This window comes from Enoplosus armatus, chromosome 8, assembly GCF_043641665.1.
Source record: "Enoplosus armatus isolate fEnoArm2 chromosome 8, fEnoArm2.hap1, whole genome shotgun sequence".
Taxonomy (NCBI): Eukaryota; Metazoa; Chordata; class Actinopteri; order Centrarchiformes; family Enoplosidae; genus Enoplosus; species Enoplosus armatus.
The window spans coordinates 15,135,933-15,153,680 of NC_092187.1; the positions used below are offsets into that span (position 1 = coordinate 15,135,933).

Here is a 17,748-nt window from a genome sequence, read left to right on the forward strand (position 1 = left end):
TAAGGTAAGTGTATAAAGAATTGCAGTACTCACATGAGAGTGGTGATTGAGTATCAGATTGTTCTACTCAGCTGTTTGTCAGAGTAGGATGGTTAAGGGTTTAATATGCCATAAAGGGACATAGTCAGTGTTGAGCATAATATGTTTTAGTGCACTTAAAAATAGAATCACTGATGACTACTCTCAGGGTATGGCACAGCTTTCTATTCGCCTGGTCAAATGTTGGCACAAGCAATTTCAGAAGTCTTATGTACTTGAGTAAATGTACTTTCAACACTGCAAATTATATTGTAATTTCAGGACATTTAATAATGTAAATTGAATGAGAGGGGTTGAAAACAGCTTGGGCTGGTTCCATTTGAAAATATATATGTATTTCTCAGTTGTGTGTAATAACACTTGTTTAACACCAGAGGGAGTCATACACTCATGTGTCCCCAGCTACTGTCTGTCCTGCTGCTGAGGCCCAGGAACTGGGATGCCACTCAACTCTTTTCAAGAAAATTGATAATTTTATGATAATATCTCTGACCAGAACTGCACATTTGCTGCTTCAAATCTTATAAAAATGTAGGACATGTATTTGTCATAACATACAGTATTTTACATGAGAATAAAGCAAACACTGGCAGAATGTGTTCTACTACTACTCTTCTTCATTTGTTTCATTATTTTATCATCAGAAACTTAAATAAATGACTAAATATCATTATTTAAAAAATTGTGATCTAACTGTGCTTTAAGTTGGACATTACATATTTAATTTAGATATTCTTAAAATAATATCTGAACTGCTGAGACATTGGGATGAGCCCTTGTTATTCAACCAGGAAGGTTATCTCACAGGATGTATGCAGAAACATACCGCCCTGATGCACTGTGGGCACACGCACGCACACACACACACACACACACACACACTCTCTCTCTCACACTCTTATACATCCTGTGGCACTGTGGCAGGCAAGGAATATCCACCACACACACTCACGCTGTGCGCCGGCAGGACCAAGGCCGACTGCCTGCTAGTATTTTTATAATCTTCATCCTCCCTGACCTGTTGCTCCCCTCCTGGCGCCAGTGGTCTCAGCCCTCCCCCTGCGATGCCTCAACCTTACACACACACACACTTGCAAACACACATGCTCCTGTACACTCAGCAGCCCCTCCACGGATAATTGAGACCAGCTGTTGCAAGGTGCCTCTTCCCTCGACCCCTGCACCCCTCCTTCACCCTGCTGCCGCTGCTGCACTTGCTTTTCTGGCAGAAAGCTATTCCAAAGCCCCCCTCCCTCCCTTTCCTTTCTCTCCCCTGACTCACACCCTCTGCCTCTGATTGTGTTTGCCACTTACCACCAGTTGTGTTGATTGACATATAGGTGTGTTTTAGTTTAGCTTTTGATTGATCTCATTCTAGTAGCAAGAAATCCCTTGTATTTCAGCTTCTTGCATGCCTTCATAATCTATATCTCCGGCCCAAAGCACGCAAGAAGACTTGAAATCATAATAAAGATTTCTGTAATTAAGTAGTTTCATCTACTTCACAGATTTGTCAAGATTGTAGCTGCACCGGTCTGAGCCAAATTGAGTTTAATATTGGACATTAAATTAGACGTAGAGAGAAAAGTAATCAGCAACTATTTCGAATCAATTCCATTACTTGTTTAAGACCTTTTTCAAGCCATAGTATCAAACATTTCCTTGTTCCAGGTTCTCAGTTGGGAAGATTTGCAGCCGTTTTTGTGATAGTAGATTTAACTATAGATTTTTGGGTTTAGACATAACTCAGGCTTCAGAAAATTGAAACAAGCATTTTCTTTTCATTATTTTCTGACATCAAACGTTTAATCAATGAATCGAGAGAATATTTGGCAGATAGATTGATCATGAAAATAAATATTATTTGCAGACTAACATTAAATCATGTAGTATGCTCCTGACTTTCACCTCTTTTTCTCGGTCTTTCTTTCATCTCCCTTTGGTTCCCCTTCTGGATTTAGGTATATTTGGGAGCTGAGACATGACCAGTGGTGACTGCAAGCCGCTGCTCTGTGGCTGCAATTTGTGGAGTTTGGAAGAGGAATGGGGGAGGGGATAGGAGGAGGAGGGTTGGGACAGGCATGTCAGACTCTCTTTTCCAGCTGGTCCTGAGGGGTCAAACTGTGTGTGGATGTGTGCGTGTCATGGCCTCTCATTAGGGGGTGAGACGTTGCGGCTCCAGACCCCCATGGTAGGATTGCTGGGTGAGTCTGCAGTGATCCTGCCACTTTGATGCCCCTGACCCCCACCCCCAACCCCCCCCCACCAGGAGGTTAATGAGCCACAGTGAGCTCTGTAGGCATGCTGTTATTGTGTGTGTGTGTGTGTGTGTGTGTGTGTGTGTGTGTGTGTGTGTGTGTGTGTGTGAGATGGGGGCATTAAGAAGAGGTGCAAAGAACCTCCAGACCCCAGATATGCTCAGATCAGCTGACCAGGCCGTGTATGTTTGGGTGTGGAGAATAATGTAAGAATACCTCTGAAATAGTTAAAGCACCACCTGCTCCTCCTGGTGGCCTCCTGCACATTGAATAAACAAAGTAACACACATTTAATGAAAACTATATTCCTTAATCAACATGGTTAAGATGGATCTGTCATGAACAGCAGCTTGGTGGAAATTATGATGTCCATCGCCCTGATTTAAGGCAAAAAAGCGTATTCAAACTTTCAACTTTCTTTCTAGTTTTGATTTGACCAGAATTTTAGCAATATTTACTTTAAGATTTGTGAAATTAATTTGACAGACAGACAGAAGACATGTGATAGATACATTAATTATGCATGGGAATTTACATAATAATAAACTATGTGGTTAATATGATTAATTGCAAGTCAAATATCTTTACTCCAATCAAATCTTACTTAAAGTGTCAAGGTTTTTCTTTCTGTTACTTCTGTCTTTTGGGAACAACTTTCCTGATGAGTGCACAATAGTAACCCTCAGAAGTTTGAAACCTCTTTTGACGGATCTGCATTTTGGACACGAATGATTTTGCCTCTTTCAGTTGCCTTATTTACTTTTAAATCTCAAACTGATGATTGTCAGACATGAAAAAATGTTTGGAAATGACTTAAAATGAACATCTCTGTGGGCCGCGAGTTGAGTTTGATTCACTGCCTTAACCATCAGTAATTACTGACCATAATTACTCGTCCTCTTTGACTTCTTCCCCACATTTCTGTTTATCTCTCACATCTGAAAATTGACCCGGCACTACTTCACATAGCTGAACAGGCAGAGAGATGTGAATGTGTTGGGCGGGGCGATGCAAGCCCTGGCCCGCAAAAAAAGGAAGGCATGGCAGTCCATAACAGGTGCTCAGACTCTCTTTTTTTCTCATTTCTTTTCATCATTCACACCCTTTCCCTCTTTCTTCTCCCCACACCTGTTGAGGTGTGAGGACTCATGCTGGTTCAGCCAAGCAGCTTAGCCAAACCTGAGCTATGCCAAGAAGGTGGGGGTCTGATTTGAGTTGTGGGTAATTACTTAACAAGTATATCTCCTTTGCCACCCCCCTTCTCCCTTTCCAGTCAGTCCCTGCTTTCCCTTGATGTAAGGTGTTGCTTGCATTGTTTGTGTGTCTTTTAGCACTGCAGCTTCTGCCAAAAAGGGGGGAAGGGACAGACAGGCAAGTGGGAGTATGACATGGCATGTTAATAGAGCAAATGGGAAACCCTGTAATTACTTTTATTTAAGAAAATTTTTTACAGATGGGTAAAAACTAAATGAGACACATTACATCGGAGCCATCCGCTCAGAGCCGAATGCCTTTGACATGGTTTTTACTGTAATGGCACAACCACAGTAAAAATCAAAGTGACAACAGAGACCTCCAGTGATTTGATTCCGGTCTGACTGATGGCTCCAGGGGTGACGGGTGGTCTCTGCCCCCCGGTGGAGCACCTTACTGGGCTCGCACTAAGCCCTCAGCCCCCTGTCTGTTGTCACCATGACAGGGATCAAGATTTACCCAGCTGTTTGGGATCTGTGGGTGTGTGTGTGCATGAGTGGCTGGAGACATTTTGGCCCAATAGAAGAGAAGAGCGTCACTTTTCTGATAACCTGAAGGATTAAATGTTCCTTTATGGGTTGACAAATTGGGCTGACTATTAACTCACTATTTTTAAGGAGAAAACATAAACTAACTATACTAAACTATAAAGTGCCATCACACCAGTTATTGCCTATTGCTTTGTCCAGTTTTTGTTTCAGTGTCCCCTGCATCCTCAAGACACATTTTAAGGAAAAAAATCATTTTACCTGATGAAGGTCTGAGTACCGAAAAGTCGTTTAAAGTGAGCACAAGTGATGCAGGATTATTTGGTTCTTTCACAGTCAGAGTTTATGATCCATAAGAGTTTTGTAGTGAATGTTACCTGCAAGTATAAAATAATGACGGTTTGACTGAGGCGGGGCAAAAGGTCAAGACAGATGACGACAAAGACTGGACAGAGGAAGGATATAGAGGATACAGAGCTCAGCTTTTATAACAGACATGGTGAGGCCCTAAATCGTCAGCCAAACACACACGTGAAGATTGATATGATCTAAATGAGACTGACCATCACTGTAACATCACTATATTTGTCATGTTCCACATCCTTTCCGTCTGCCTACATCCTCTCTTGAGTCTGAACTTTTTGTGTTTAAGTAAGAATCTAGAAACCAACAAAGAGAGAATGACAACAGAAAGAAATCAGATAGAAAGGCTGAGTCCTCATGGTTACAGCTGAAATAAACATTTTAATTGATTCCAATACACAGATGGGAATTTTACTGACGTATTAACATTACTAGAAAAACATATATCTCCATTCTTTAAGGACGTTTTTATGTGTGATTTCCCAGTAAGGCGTGATATTGTCACTGCGTGCATTTCCTACCACTGTGACTCCTTGCCGTAAGCAATGCTTGTTGGCAGGCAGTGTAATTTCATTACAGCCACCTATTATTTGATTACAAAACCAACTTTTCCTACCAAGATAGACATTTTGTGGTGTAATGGTGTAATAATGTTTCATACATTCCCTCTGTTTTGTTTTCCTCTATCGTCCATTTAATGCTCTTTTGTTGGGTAGAAACTTTGGACTTTGCTGCTGGTGCCAGCTCTAACATATAAGTAATCTGAAAACTGACAGGCTCTTTGTAACATCCAAATATGGAAGTGTAACCTCACTAATATGTACAGTTAAAGGGCAGGTCAAAGGTATAATTAATTAATTCAGACCCATTTAATTTTTTAATTTGAGATGTGGCATTTGAAAGCAAAGTAGCAAGAAAGGGCAGTAAGCTCAACTAAATAATTAAACAGTGCATGAATGGAGCAAAATAATGAACAGAATATTATAAATTAATTAAAATGTCAACACTACATTTACGCATCATTGTGCTTAAATAGAGACAGCCACCTCAGCTACAACCAGAATTACACTGTCATACAGTTCATTTTCATTTGCCCCACCTTCAGGAAGCCAGCTGAGTGCCTCCAGGACTTCAGAAGTGTGGGTGCTTCATGGAGCATGGACTCAAACAAGCAGTAATACAACAGTCCTGCAATAAATACTATCTTTTAATAAGGTTATAATGTTCAGTGTTTGTTGAGACTGTTTTAGGGAGGTGTTGATTCAACTGAATGACCAGAGGCTGCAGTTTGTGGTGCTGTTGAATTGTATTGCATTATGCTGGCAGGTGTTTCTACTATTTTGTCCAGCCCTTTTACATCAATGAAGGTAGGCTCAGAAAACAAACATCTCAATGTGTTGAATCAACACCTCTTTCAACAACGAATGGTCTCACCAAACAATCTCTGGGATTTTTTACTTTTCGTTAAATTCTTCTTCACATAAGGTTTTACAATAGATGTAATTTAAATTTGTACCAAACATCAACAGACCACCTTAAATTATACATAAGGACCAATTTGCGCTGGGTGTCAAAAATATTGCAGCGTAACCTGTTTTGAAACCGCACCAAGCCGATTGTCTAAATTAATTCACTGTATATTCATAATGATGTGTCATAATCTGAAATATTTTGGTATGAAAAGTGCCTTCCTTCTGCATGATCACATTTTACACTATTGCAACACCACTTTGCTTACTCTGCAAATGAGAAAATGAACTGCACCAGGTTCTTTATTTGTTTTACAGATTAACTGTGATCAAATCTAACATTGAATATCCGTGGTGTGGTATCATTCCAGTGAAAATGATTTGGGCACATCTGGAAAAGCTTTATGGGAAGTTTCAAATACTGTGTTTTTGTGTGTATTTGAGTAGCTGTCATGTGGGAATCCTCTCAGTATTCCCCACAGGGGGTTGTTTTCTTTAGGTTTCAAAAAACAAGCTCTCAGGTAATGACTTCAGTGTGTTGGTGTGTTTTTGTTTAATTTGCATGACACCAAATTCAGCTTCAATCAATGAGATGCCATGTGGAACTGATGTCTTCCATTAACGCACTGTAGCATCCAGTAATCACAGCACACTGCAGTGTTTGTGTCTGTAAAGCTGGTGCATGTGTGTGCTTGTGCTTGTTTTGGGCACATGTGCGTGCGTGCATGCCACCCTGTACTCCTCTCATCTGGTCAGGCCTTCTAGCTGGTAATCTGAGCATAGAGATTAGAAAGAAAAACAGCAGAGAAGAATGTCTTTGGTTGAGCCAGCGAGGAATTTACAATGGCCTTCAGGCTGCTTTGACCTCTCCCTCCCTTTCTCTCTCCCACTCTCTCTATGTCTCTCTCTCTCACACACACACAAATACCTAAAGGAAAATTCATTTGTTTATAACCCGGATCTTATTCTATGGTTCATAGTTCTGGTTTTTATCAGTTATGATAACATTTTACTCACCAACTTAAGTTAAGATCTGAGGATGCAGTGACATCACCAGAAAGGAGTCTGACTGGCCAATAAACACAGTCGGTCATATGATCACGCAGGTTATAAACAAAACCCTCAATTAAGACATATTATCTCATTTTTTTGGAACTAAATCAAAAGTGGCACACCTACCATGTTGTGATTTTCATGTTAGAATTATTTGCATATAAAAACTCCTTCACAGGATTGAGCTTTCAAGTTACATGCCGATTATTTGATGAGGCTTATCATAACATTAAAGGAAACTTTGCAATATTTTGATTTTGATTTTCAGATACATTTAGGAACTATTTAAAAAAGACACAAACAAAATGATCTGAATCTTGATACATAGACCTTTATAGTAATAAGTATTATTTGTGTATATGTACTATGTACGTTGTAGTTGTAAGTTATGTGTATTTTTTGTTTGGAAGGTTAATTGTAGATGTTATTCCTCAATAAACTCAATTTCTAAAATAAACTGTAGCACAATATGATACAGCGTGATAGTTTACGACAAATAGTTTTTTAATAATTGTAACAGTTGCCGGTTTTCCCTTTCATATAAGTATGGTTAAACTGAGTTGTTTTACAACATGTGTGAGCTGAATGTTTGTGTATTTATTTTATCTTTATTAATAAAACCATTGTACAACAAAATCGATACCATAAATACAACCAAAATACAACATAAACATGACAAAGCCTTTATATTGAAATAAGATGAATATAAAGAATAATAAATAATACTTACACTAATACTAAGTAAATCAATACAAACGTTTAGGAGAGACTTCCTGTCATTTTTGAGCAGCACAATTTCCATGTGTTTCAGATACTCTTGACCTTTTTAACTTCTTTGAAAGAATTGCTATAATGAGATGATTCAAACAAGAAAGTTCTGAAATTTGGCACTTTGACCTAAGTCGGTGGAATTTCCCTGACAATATGATTCAATTAATCATGTCTTTTCGAGTGGGAGTGAAACTTGAGCCAAAATTCACAATCAAATAAAATAAGTGCATTCATGTACAGCTATTATAAATGTGCCAATCGCATCGTTACGGGGGTATATTTTGTGAAATCTGAACACTCGCCCTGCTGGACTGCAGTGATGACATTGCATCCCCCACATCTTGGCGGCAAAAGTGGTGAGTAGAATCTGTAAAAATGGTCAAATGGCCAAAACTTAAAAAATAAGAAAAAAAACTGTTGTTGTTGTCATATATAAGATATATTGTGATACGTCCCCATCTGTTGCCACAGGGATGTAGTGGTCTGAAGCGGCTGTCCAACAGCTTGCAGCGATGTCACCGTGTGGCCAGAGATGACACCGTGTTGCAGGACAGACAGGGAGTTTGAGGCGGACGCTTCAGTGGAGTTCTAGTTTCAGAGAGACAGCTGTGTGGATACTCAAGACAAACTGGCTACCAGACCGCCTGATCTGATCCCCCCTTGCTCCGTTACAGTCCAGCAACCTGCCTTCCTCCCAGACTAACCTCAGCCAGTGTGTGTATGTGTGTGTGTGTGAGGAGGGGTACACAGGTCCTTGCACAGACGAAGGGGACAGGTGTTAGGGACAGGAGGTGCCGTGTGGCCCGGGGGTGTGGTCAGGTGGTGACACACCTGTCCCTACTTGCACAAGAGGGTCTAGTTACACGCACACACAAGCATGCACATCAGCCTGACCATGTGTTCTGACATGCAACGTTAACCCGAACTAGCCTCTTGTGCAATGTGAATCTGCTCGGCGTGACAAACCAGGGCCGATTTTTCGTAGTGCCAAAGAAAACATGGCAAGCTCAACTCTGTAGCAAAGTAATGTGACCGAGAGGTGAGGGGACACGTGAATTGAGCAGTAGACATGCAACATACATCTGTGTGGAGATTTGGTTACCATGAAAAAGGTATATGTGACAGAGAGAAAGGAGCAGCGAGTAGAAAGTGTCTCTGGATGTGATTAATTATTGCTTTCCATGCACGGTGGCTTAAGTGTCTCTCTGTGGATCATGTGGCTTGTTGTTCTGTTGAAAAAGGGAGCAAATAGTTCCACAGCAAGTCAACTGTTACCTGATAAGTCGACAAAGGAAACACACTTCTTTCAAGGTTCACAGTTGTTCATTGAATCTCTTAATTTCAGCATGAAATCAGTGGAGTTAGTTAACTGACAGCTCAGTAAATACTGTCTGGAGTTTCAATCTGCTCCAAATGTGCATTAATCCAATCTGAATGATTCAGAAACTTTTAAATTCAGATTTCTGAGATGTAGACTACGACATAACTTGATGTCCCCCTGTGCTCACTTTATTAAAAGACTGTAAGTGGACACCAGTATGTGTGGCACATGCAGCGTTTCTGTAAAACCTTGGATATGGGGGAGATAGGCGTCTGGCCCTGGGGTGTGGATTTCAGGCAGGTGCATTCGCCTGCCCTGCGGCTCCTTAAGGGACAGGATAGGACGGGACAAGGTAGGAGGAGGAGGAGGAGAGGGGAGGCAATCTGTGCTCTCTGCAGTCACACACACACACACACACACACACAAACTCTAGATCCCCAACTCAAAGACTGATCTCCACCCGTCTTGGCCCCCTCTACCCAAGACCCTCCCCACCATATCCTTCATTGACTGGAATGCGTCGGGACAATAGAACTGTCCTGGTCCTTCGGCTGGTGCCCCCCTGGGCCCACACAGGCCCTGACAGGAGGACAAAAGTGCACCTTGCACCTCTCAGCACCACCAGCAGCACCCTGGGGGCAAATACCTGAAGACCTGTGGAAAATAAGAGGGAGAGAGGGAGAGAAAGAATGACACAACATGAGGCAAGAGAGAAAAGAGGGATGAATGAAAGAAAAGAAGAAAAATAGTCAGCACAGGCGATTTTCTGCTCTCAGCTGCCAAGTGTAACACAGACTCATCCAGAGGTCCAAGCATAACACAACAGCAGTCTTCCTATTTTGATACCCTCTCCCCTCTTATTATTATAATTCACTGTGTCACTCATTCTTTCATATCTATTCTGACACCTGCTTTCTTAGCAACATCCCCCCACTATGTCTTCTCCACATATCCTCCTCTCTGTCAGTGCTCTATTACTCTCTCATGTCGTGACTTGTTGGTCCCTGCCTAGCTTATTCTGTGTGTGGTTTTGTGCACATTTGGCCCTGACACTCCTTTTCTTGCTCTACATTTAAGTCTGATTGGTTAGGTGCCACGGAAACGACTGAATGCGCAGGTGATCACTGATTTCAATGACTCTCTATTAAGCAATAGCTCTCAGTAAATCAAAGCTGAATCCAAGAAATCCCTGTATTTCACCTACTGTCTGGGTGAATGTGTGCTAATCAGTGAAATGAAGTGTGTTAAGCCACGGTCACATTACCACTGATGCAACCACAATCACTTTGCTCCGTGCAGCAAGTATGGGCGTAGCAAGACTGAGGTCGTGCTACTGGAACAAGTGCTCTGGAAAGTAGAACAACTTTAAATAAAAGATACAGATACTTCAACTTTGCATATATTTTCTCACTGCAGGGCAATGATGGAAAGCACTAACTCAGGGAAACTGTCTTTACGATCAATGTAATTGATGTACAGTGTGCTGAATATTTACTTTTAGCCTCCCACTATTGAAACAACATGGGGAATTAACGCTACACAGCTAGGAACTTAGCTGCAAAAGTATAATAGTAATATTGATAAAATAACAACTTCATGGAGTATATGTAAACCATCTCCTCCAGAGTACCACCACACAGTAAATCATGCTGTCTCCTTTTAATTTGCATTACACAACATTAATCAGATAAAGTGTAATTGTACCAGATGGCAGGAGCCTTCAAGATCAGCCTCGGAGATGTGTGATATTCAAGCCCGAGGTCACTGCAACGTGGACCACCTCTTTTTGTAAACCTTACATGTGGCGGTGGGAGAAGTATTCAGATGTAGCAATACACATTGATTACTCCATTACAGGTAAAAGTCATGCATTCAAACTTAGTAGCATTATTTTATGAACCAGTTCTCACATGTGAAATCTTCTACATTACACTCAAGTAAAATGCAAGTACCTTAAAACTGAACTTAAGTACAGTAGTTGAGTGAATATCCTTAGTTACTTTCCAATGCTGGTTAAGTGTGGTTAATTCGCCATTAAGTTCATCAGAATTTCTACAGACTGATACTGTCTTTATGGGATTAGCCAAAAATAAACATTCCTATCTGCTTATCTTGTCTAATTGAGAATACCCTATTTATATCAACCCCTGATAGAATATTTTACCCATATTATCCCTACTTTCTCTTCCCTCTGCATGCTTACATATATTCTATGAATAGAACTCAATAGTGTGGTTCAACCATCCCATAACTATTCGGGTGACGTGGAAACCTGCATGTTGTACGCCACTCTGGATGGCACAAAGTTGGAAACCTCTGTTATCATCTGTTTACCCTCCTGTCCCTTTATGGCTCATCCTCTACCCTCTGACCCTGTGGGACAGAGAGCGCCTGTGTTCAGGAGGAAACACAGCACCAGCCACATAACACACACAGATGCACACACACACCATTGAAGGGGGACAGCAGGAGTGCGGAGGTGGGCAGGAAATGGCGTGTACCCCCTCCTAGAGGCCATATCCTGTCCTTGGGTAAAACTGGTTTATTTGTCCAGAGATCTGAGCTCTTTATGTGCCTGTGTGTGTGTGTGTGTGCAGAAGCATCCATGTCGGAGTGCATGTTGAGACTTTAGGAAGTCCTGAAACCATCCAGAATTGTACAAAACCCTCACAAGAAAAAGCATCCAGAGAGAGCGTATCTCTCTGCCCTCGCAGCACGTCATTGATCAAGTCTGCATTGCAACATGTGGCATTCCTCAGCAAATTCTACTCCCTACTGATTTGATAAACGGCCCGCGAACAGAAACACTCATTCTTCACCAGACACCCACCAACTCACCCGCTTCCTCCCCCAATGTCCAATCTCTTCTCCCTCATTGCGTCGTCTTTTCCTCCTCCTGTTATCATCTTCTTATCCCCGGCTCACCCTCTCCTTCAAATCTCATGCTATTAGTTTCCCCATCCTACATGCCTGTTATTTTACACAGGCTGGAGAAATGTTGTCAGCGTGTAAAAACCTAAATGAGAAGTTTTTATATGCATTTAAAAGGATGAAGGTAGATGAGAGAGTCCTTCATCTCCAGCAGAGGATTTGGTGCTGAACCTTTGGGCTATGACATTGTGTAAGAGCACTGCAGTGTTTGTAAGAGGGTTTGAAACTTTAACCCAGTGACTTAACCTTCTTGGCTCGTATCTGATCCTCCAGTGATTCAGCTCTGAAACCACTGCCAGCTCTGATTTCAGCAATACACTGTACGCTCTCTCTTCCTCGATATGGCGCACGGCGAACCCCTGACATGGAGATGTCTACGCTTCACAGAGACCCACAAACGCACTCATACATCCGTGTGCAGACAAACAGCTGTAGCCGCACCCAGATGCTTTATGTGAGCACTTTTTGGAAGAGCTGTGTTTATACAAGACTGACAGGCCACTTCCTGTGTCCCAAACACTACCACAAACACATACACTGAGAGCAGAGCAGTAGAGGGGAAAAAAACCTGCAATTTCAGCTTTCAAAAATGTCAGTTCTACGTGTTGGAGAGGGTTTGTTTCATTGCTGACATGCAGCGCTGCTTCCCATTGCTCAAATCAAAAGAGTGGAGTTTATACAGCCCTGTAATCTGCTCTGTTACACACATGCGAAGCCCCACTTATGACTACAAAGGATGATTGTTTAGAGAGAGGCAAGTATTTTCTGTTTCCAAGATGACGGCATTCTATAACAAAATAAAACTCATCCGGCTGCAAACTGTCAAACATCAGCTTTTTTGTACACAAAACCAGAGTTGAATTCATGAGGCAACATCCAGGCTTCCAATTAACTGGGGTATCTGCAAAAAAAGAAAAGCAATTTAATTTTTATTGTTTTCATTTATTAGAGTGAGGCAATAATGCTTAGACATTCTTTCCATGGGAACAACACATGTGAGAAATGAAAATGAATGGCAATCCCCTTTTCTTCGTAATTAGGTCAGCATAACATTATTTCCTGTTACAGGAAAATCAAATTATTACTGTGACTCAAGAGCAGACTGCAAGGACAGCATACAGAGCAGCCCTCTTGTTCTGTTAGATGGCGGTATTGTGTGTCTGTCACTAATGGCTCAGGAATGTCACATTAGTCAGGGGCCGCATGCGTGACGCTGCGAACATTAAAACACTTTGAGGGCACTGATATGATATTACACAAACACACACTGAAAAAAAAGAAGAAAGGTGACAGGTCCAGTGATCTCATTGCCTCAAAGCTACGGAGTGATAGACTGCCTCCTACACACTGCAAACCAGAAAAATGTCCCCCTAGCAAGATGTTAGAGTTAAATTTCAAAACGGCCGAAGCGCATCAGAGTGGCATGTTTTGTGGCATGTTTTTGTATACATTTGTGGAGGTAGAGTTTAGATATCCCACGCAGAAAATGGAATATCATCCAATTCTACAGCATTATTTGACATGTTATGTGTCTTCTCCCGTCTTTTAACTCATCCAACCCTGCTGCTCCTTCCCTGTGCCCACCAAATCTGACTGTCAGCAGTTCAAGCTGAGTTCAGTCGCCTGTGGCCTGCCCCTGTGCTTCTCTGACTCACTGTCTGCGTAGGTGTGCAGCAGCTAAATGACGCTCACCTCTCACTTCAAAAAACAACCCAGAAAAAATCCCCCGCGATCAAAGTAAAGCTCTTTATTCAATTCAATGTTTGCATGTGTGTATGGCTGCGAGTGTGCACATGTGCCCATGCACGCATGCAGTCTTCCGGGTGCTGTTTACATTGGGCAAGCTAAGTCATGCAATCTGATCCCAAGCTTTTTCAGAGCCTCCTCAAACACACACGCACAAGCGCATCCACCTCTCAACACTGAGAGCTATTGGAGGAAACGCGTTGTTACCTCACTAAGACATGCTGGCGTCAGTGTGTGTGGGTCAGGAGGGCAGTGGAGATTGTAGACACATTGCTGCCATATGTGCACCCTGGATGTCCACCCTCAGCTGGGCTCATAAGCAGACTTCCTCCAAAGGTTTCTACAAGGTAAACCGGAGTTTACCATTACTGAGCAGATGGCTGCACACAGGCTGTCAGTCTCGAGGCTTTGTCTGCGCTGTCCGGAGCCTTAAACTCTCTGGGGTGTATTTGTTGGTCTTGAGCCTAGGTTTTCTGCTTCCATCTGCGGCCGCTCCAACAGCAGGAAGTGGGTCAGTGGGTTTCCCACACTCAGCTAATTTCACACTGACTTTCTTCTGCAAAACGTGCCCACTCTGGCCCTTGGGAGGATCACTTTTCTTCCTCAGCATCTTCCTCTTCTTTATGCCATAACTTTTTTTTTTTACTCACCCCCTTTTGCCCACCCACTTGCAGTCACTCTGTGCACCCCCACACCCTCTCTCCTCGTCTCTTTAGCATGTGTTCTGTGTGTGTGTCTTTATGTGTGTGTTGGTGCTGACAGCCTGGCAGGTGTGTGCAGGTGTCCCCCTTATCACTCAACATCACACAAACCTGTCCCTGCTCCTCCTAACACACACAGCTCTATCTTCCCATTCAGAAACTGTCATGTCTGTCCTGATGAACTCATTTAGAGTTGTGAGTTAATACAATGCCTGTTGAAATTCTAATTAATCTTAGAGCACATAAGTAGGTTCACAGCAGTTTTAAACAAAGCTTTTATTTACATGTGGCAGAAAAAGGCACAATATTCTTGTTTGAAAGGCATATTCATAAAACCGTAGGTCAAAACTTTCCCAAAAATCCTGTCATCAAAGATTCATTTAGACTATGAAATGACAATATTTGTGAAGGCAAGTTGTGTTTTTTTTTGGTCAAGTTTAAGTGGTCCTTTCATGCCCCATAACACACAATGAGTGTGGCATGAGGGGGGGCGAGCAGAGGGTCACCTGTCGCCGAGGTCACAGCTAACACGTCTCTCAGCGCCCTCCGCAGTACACCATACACAGACAGCTGTCTCAACACACACACACACACACTTGCTCATATACGCACACACACACACACGCCATGTATGTATAGCATGGTGAGGAATGACATCCCCACATACACACAAACACACCCAAGCAGCTGCAACATGGCCAGAGTCCCGGACCGGCCGGCACCGATGGAGTTTCCTGGGAATTAACTGCATGTCCAGCTGCCCTCAAATCACACACACACACACACACAGTTGACAGGACGCAGCAAAAAAAGTGCTGCGGATACCAATATGGACCTCAAAACATCTGATAAACCTACACAGTCCTGAAAAATTAAAGGCACTTAAGAAGTCTTTTGTAAAAGCAACAGAACTCCACTTTTCTGTCCCATCATGGCTTTGAAGTGAGCTGGCACTGTCCGGTGTCCTCTGGGTAGATAGGATCTAATCATGGGTGGGGGGGGCAGAACCAGCAAGCAGCTTCAACTGTTCAGGGAATGTGAGTCTATGAGGCCGGGCAGCAGCCAGAGGCGTTGTGTTTGTGCAGCAGGGACATGCGGCTGAAGGTCCTCGCGCAGGAGCCGCACTGGTACTTCTTCACTTCAGAGTGGGTCTGCAGGTGGGCGCGCAGGTTGGAGCGATCAGCAAAGGCCCGGTTACAGTGTTGACAAGCGAAGGGGCGCTCACCTGGTTTGGAAAGAAAAGGCCGTTAGCGCCGGGAAAGAACTCCATTAGCATGCCAAAGGGCCTGTCCTCTGGTCATTGTACTAACAAAACAGCAGGAACACTACCCTAACTTACTTAATGCAGATTGCCTTTTTTTTCCATGTCTAACCATTGTGAGGCTTGAGATTAGATTGTGCCATGCTAAGCAATAACATTTGCTCACACATCAGGAGACATCAATGAATATCAATGAGCACAAGGTGCAACCAGCTGTTACATTTACAACAGAGCTTGGCAATCAATGGGATTACTCTGCTGATGTGAAAAGAAGTTTTTGGTGCATTACCTGTGTGTGTGCGAATGTGTCCTCTGAGCAGCCACGGTCTGGAGAAAGCCTTGCCGCAGGTGGGGCACACGCAGGGCAGAGTGTGTGAGCGGATGTGCATCTTTAGGGCTCCCAGGCTGGTGTACTCCTTGGGGCAGTGTTTGCAGTGGAAGGCTGGGCGTGCGGAGACTTCAGTGGGCAGAGACGGGGTCTGCTGCAGTGGAGCACAGTGGGAGAGCTCATGGTTGGACATCTGATGATGGGACAGTGCTGAGAGACTGGTGTAACTGTTAGTGCAGTGCAGACAGTGGTAGATGTGCTGGATGATGTCTGGGCTGGGAGGATCTGAAGTGCGTCCGCCGTCCTCCTCTTCCTCGCTGCTGCTGCTGCTGCTGCTGCTGCTGGAGGGGGAGCTGCTGAGGTCCAGAGGGCCCAGCGGCGAAGGGGACAGAGACGCAGGGGTGATCGGGGAGAGAGGTGCAGGCAGGGTGTCTATGCTGCTGAAGAATGGGCTGGTGGGGTAGCAGGTCAGGGCAGAGCTGTTGTTCTGTGTTGGAAGTTCAGCCCGTGGAAAGCTCTCTGGGACAAAAGCTGGCAACACAGAGGAAAGGAAGTCAGGTGCATTGTCACCTAAATGGACAAATAATCTAATAAAGCGCTAATCTTGTTTTCATTCTTGGTGTCTTGTTACAGCCTGCATTCAACATAAACCTGGTACATCTAGTTTTTCCATTAGCAATTTTCCAGATGACTAGAAACACTTTTCTGTAGGCGCCCAGGAAGCTATATGCAAGATAAATGTCTTATCTGCCACATGGGTCTGTTCTGCACCTGAAGGTGACTTGGTAAAGCTCTTTTCATGGCTGACTGGCTGTGATTCACTCAGCATGTCAAATATAACCACAGATGCATCACATTCAGTCAATCAGCGAGAGAAAAACTTACCAGTTTGGCTCTCCAGTTGGCTCTCCCTGTAGTATGGCTTCTTGTTGGAAAAATACTTCTTGACAAGGAATGACCGAGGCATGTTGAGGTCTGGCTTCTCCGATCAATTAAAAAATAATAATAATAATAATTCCGACGGCGGAGCGCGCTCAGATCCAAGGATCTCTTCTTCAGATTCCAGCCGGACGGAGAGAAAACGCTTTGGGGAGACCAAAAGACCACAACAGAGGCTGAGTGTGTCTTGTTGACGGATTGCAAAGTTGGCTCCTCATATAGTAACCAGAGGGGAGAAGCAGGGGTGGGTGGGCAGGTCTCCGCCCAAAGACACACCCCGTGTGTGAGGACGCCACCAACCCCACTCACCACAGGTGCCCAATGTGGCAAAAGCTGTAGGAAAGCGCAAATCTAATTGCGCATTTCACGGCTCTAATGGCTCACTCTACACCTACAGAAGTACTTATTGTCATTGAATGTGAATAGATCGCTTGATGAATCAAAGTAGAATTCATCCAAAACGTTTTGTGTACTTGAAGGATATTAAATGTGCACAAAAGTTGGGCGGGGGGTCAGAATCATTCAAAACATAGCAGGCACGCAAAACAGATATTCAAGGATTTTATCAAAAGCCTTCCTCCACCTTATACATTACTCCACTGTCCATTCCTTTACTAAAGGTGTCATGGCAAACTGAAGCTGGAGCGTCCTCTGTCGGCTCATAAATTACCTGTCCGCGTGAGGCTGCTGGCTGAATGGCAGCCCACTACACACGCGCATCTCTGGAATAATGGTCATCAAAAAATAAGATCTGTGGAAGCGCACTACTTTAGATATTTTCCCAAGTAACGTTGCAGCTGGCTCGAGTTAATTGGCCTTAGAGTTA

At 43.2% G+C, this 17,748-nt stretch overlaps 1 protein-coding gene across 1 annotated transcript; it reads right to left on the reverse strand.

The window, feature by feature from the left end:
• Window positions 1-14,673: 14,673 nt before the first annotated feature.
• On the reverse strand, window positions 14,674-16,957 carry snai1b (snail family zinc finger 1b). The gene is made up of 3 exons (XM_070910572.1): window positions 16,869-16,957; window positions 15,945-16,514; window positions 14,674-15,619 (listed from the first exon to the last, which is right to left on the reverse strand). The coding sequence occupies exons 1-3, from the start codon at window positions 16,948-16,950 to the stop codon at window positions 15,438-15,440; spliced, it is 834 nt and encodes a 277-aa protein (XP_070766673.1). The 5' UTR covers window positions 16,951-16,957; the 3' UTR covers window positions 14,674-15,437.
• Between the last annotated feature and the right edge of the window lie 791 nt (window positions 16,958-17,748).

Bases quoted from the DNA above. Each gene is read 5' to 3' on its own strand.
- snai1b (XM_070910572.1), bottom strand. From the start codon at position 16,950: ATGCCTCGGTCATTCCTTGTCAAGAAGTATTTTTCCAACAAGAAGCCA. The intron at 16,515-16,868 runs GTAAGTTTTTCT...CTGTGTTGCCAG, and splicing joins CCAACTGGAGAGCCAAACTG to CTTTTGTCCCAGAGAGCTTT. The intron at 15,620-15,944 runs GTAATGCACCAA...TTTCCAAACCAG, and splicing joins ACACATTCGCACACACACAG to GTGAGCGCCCCTTCGCTTGT.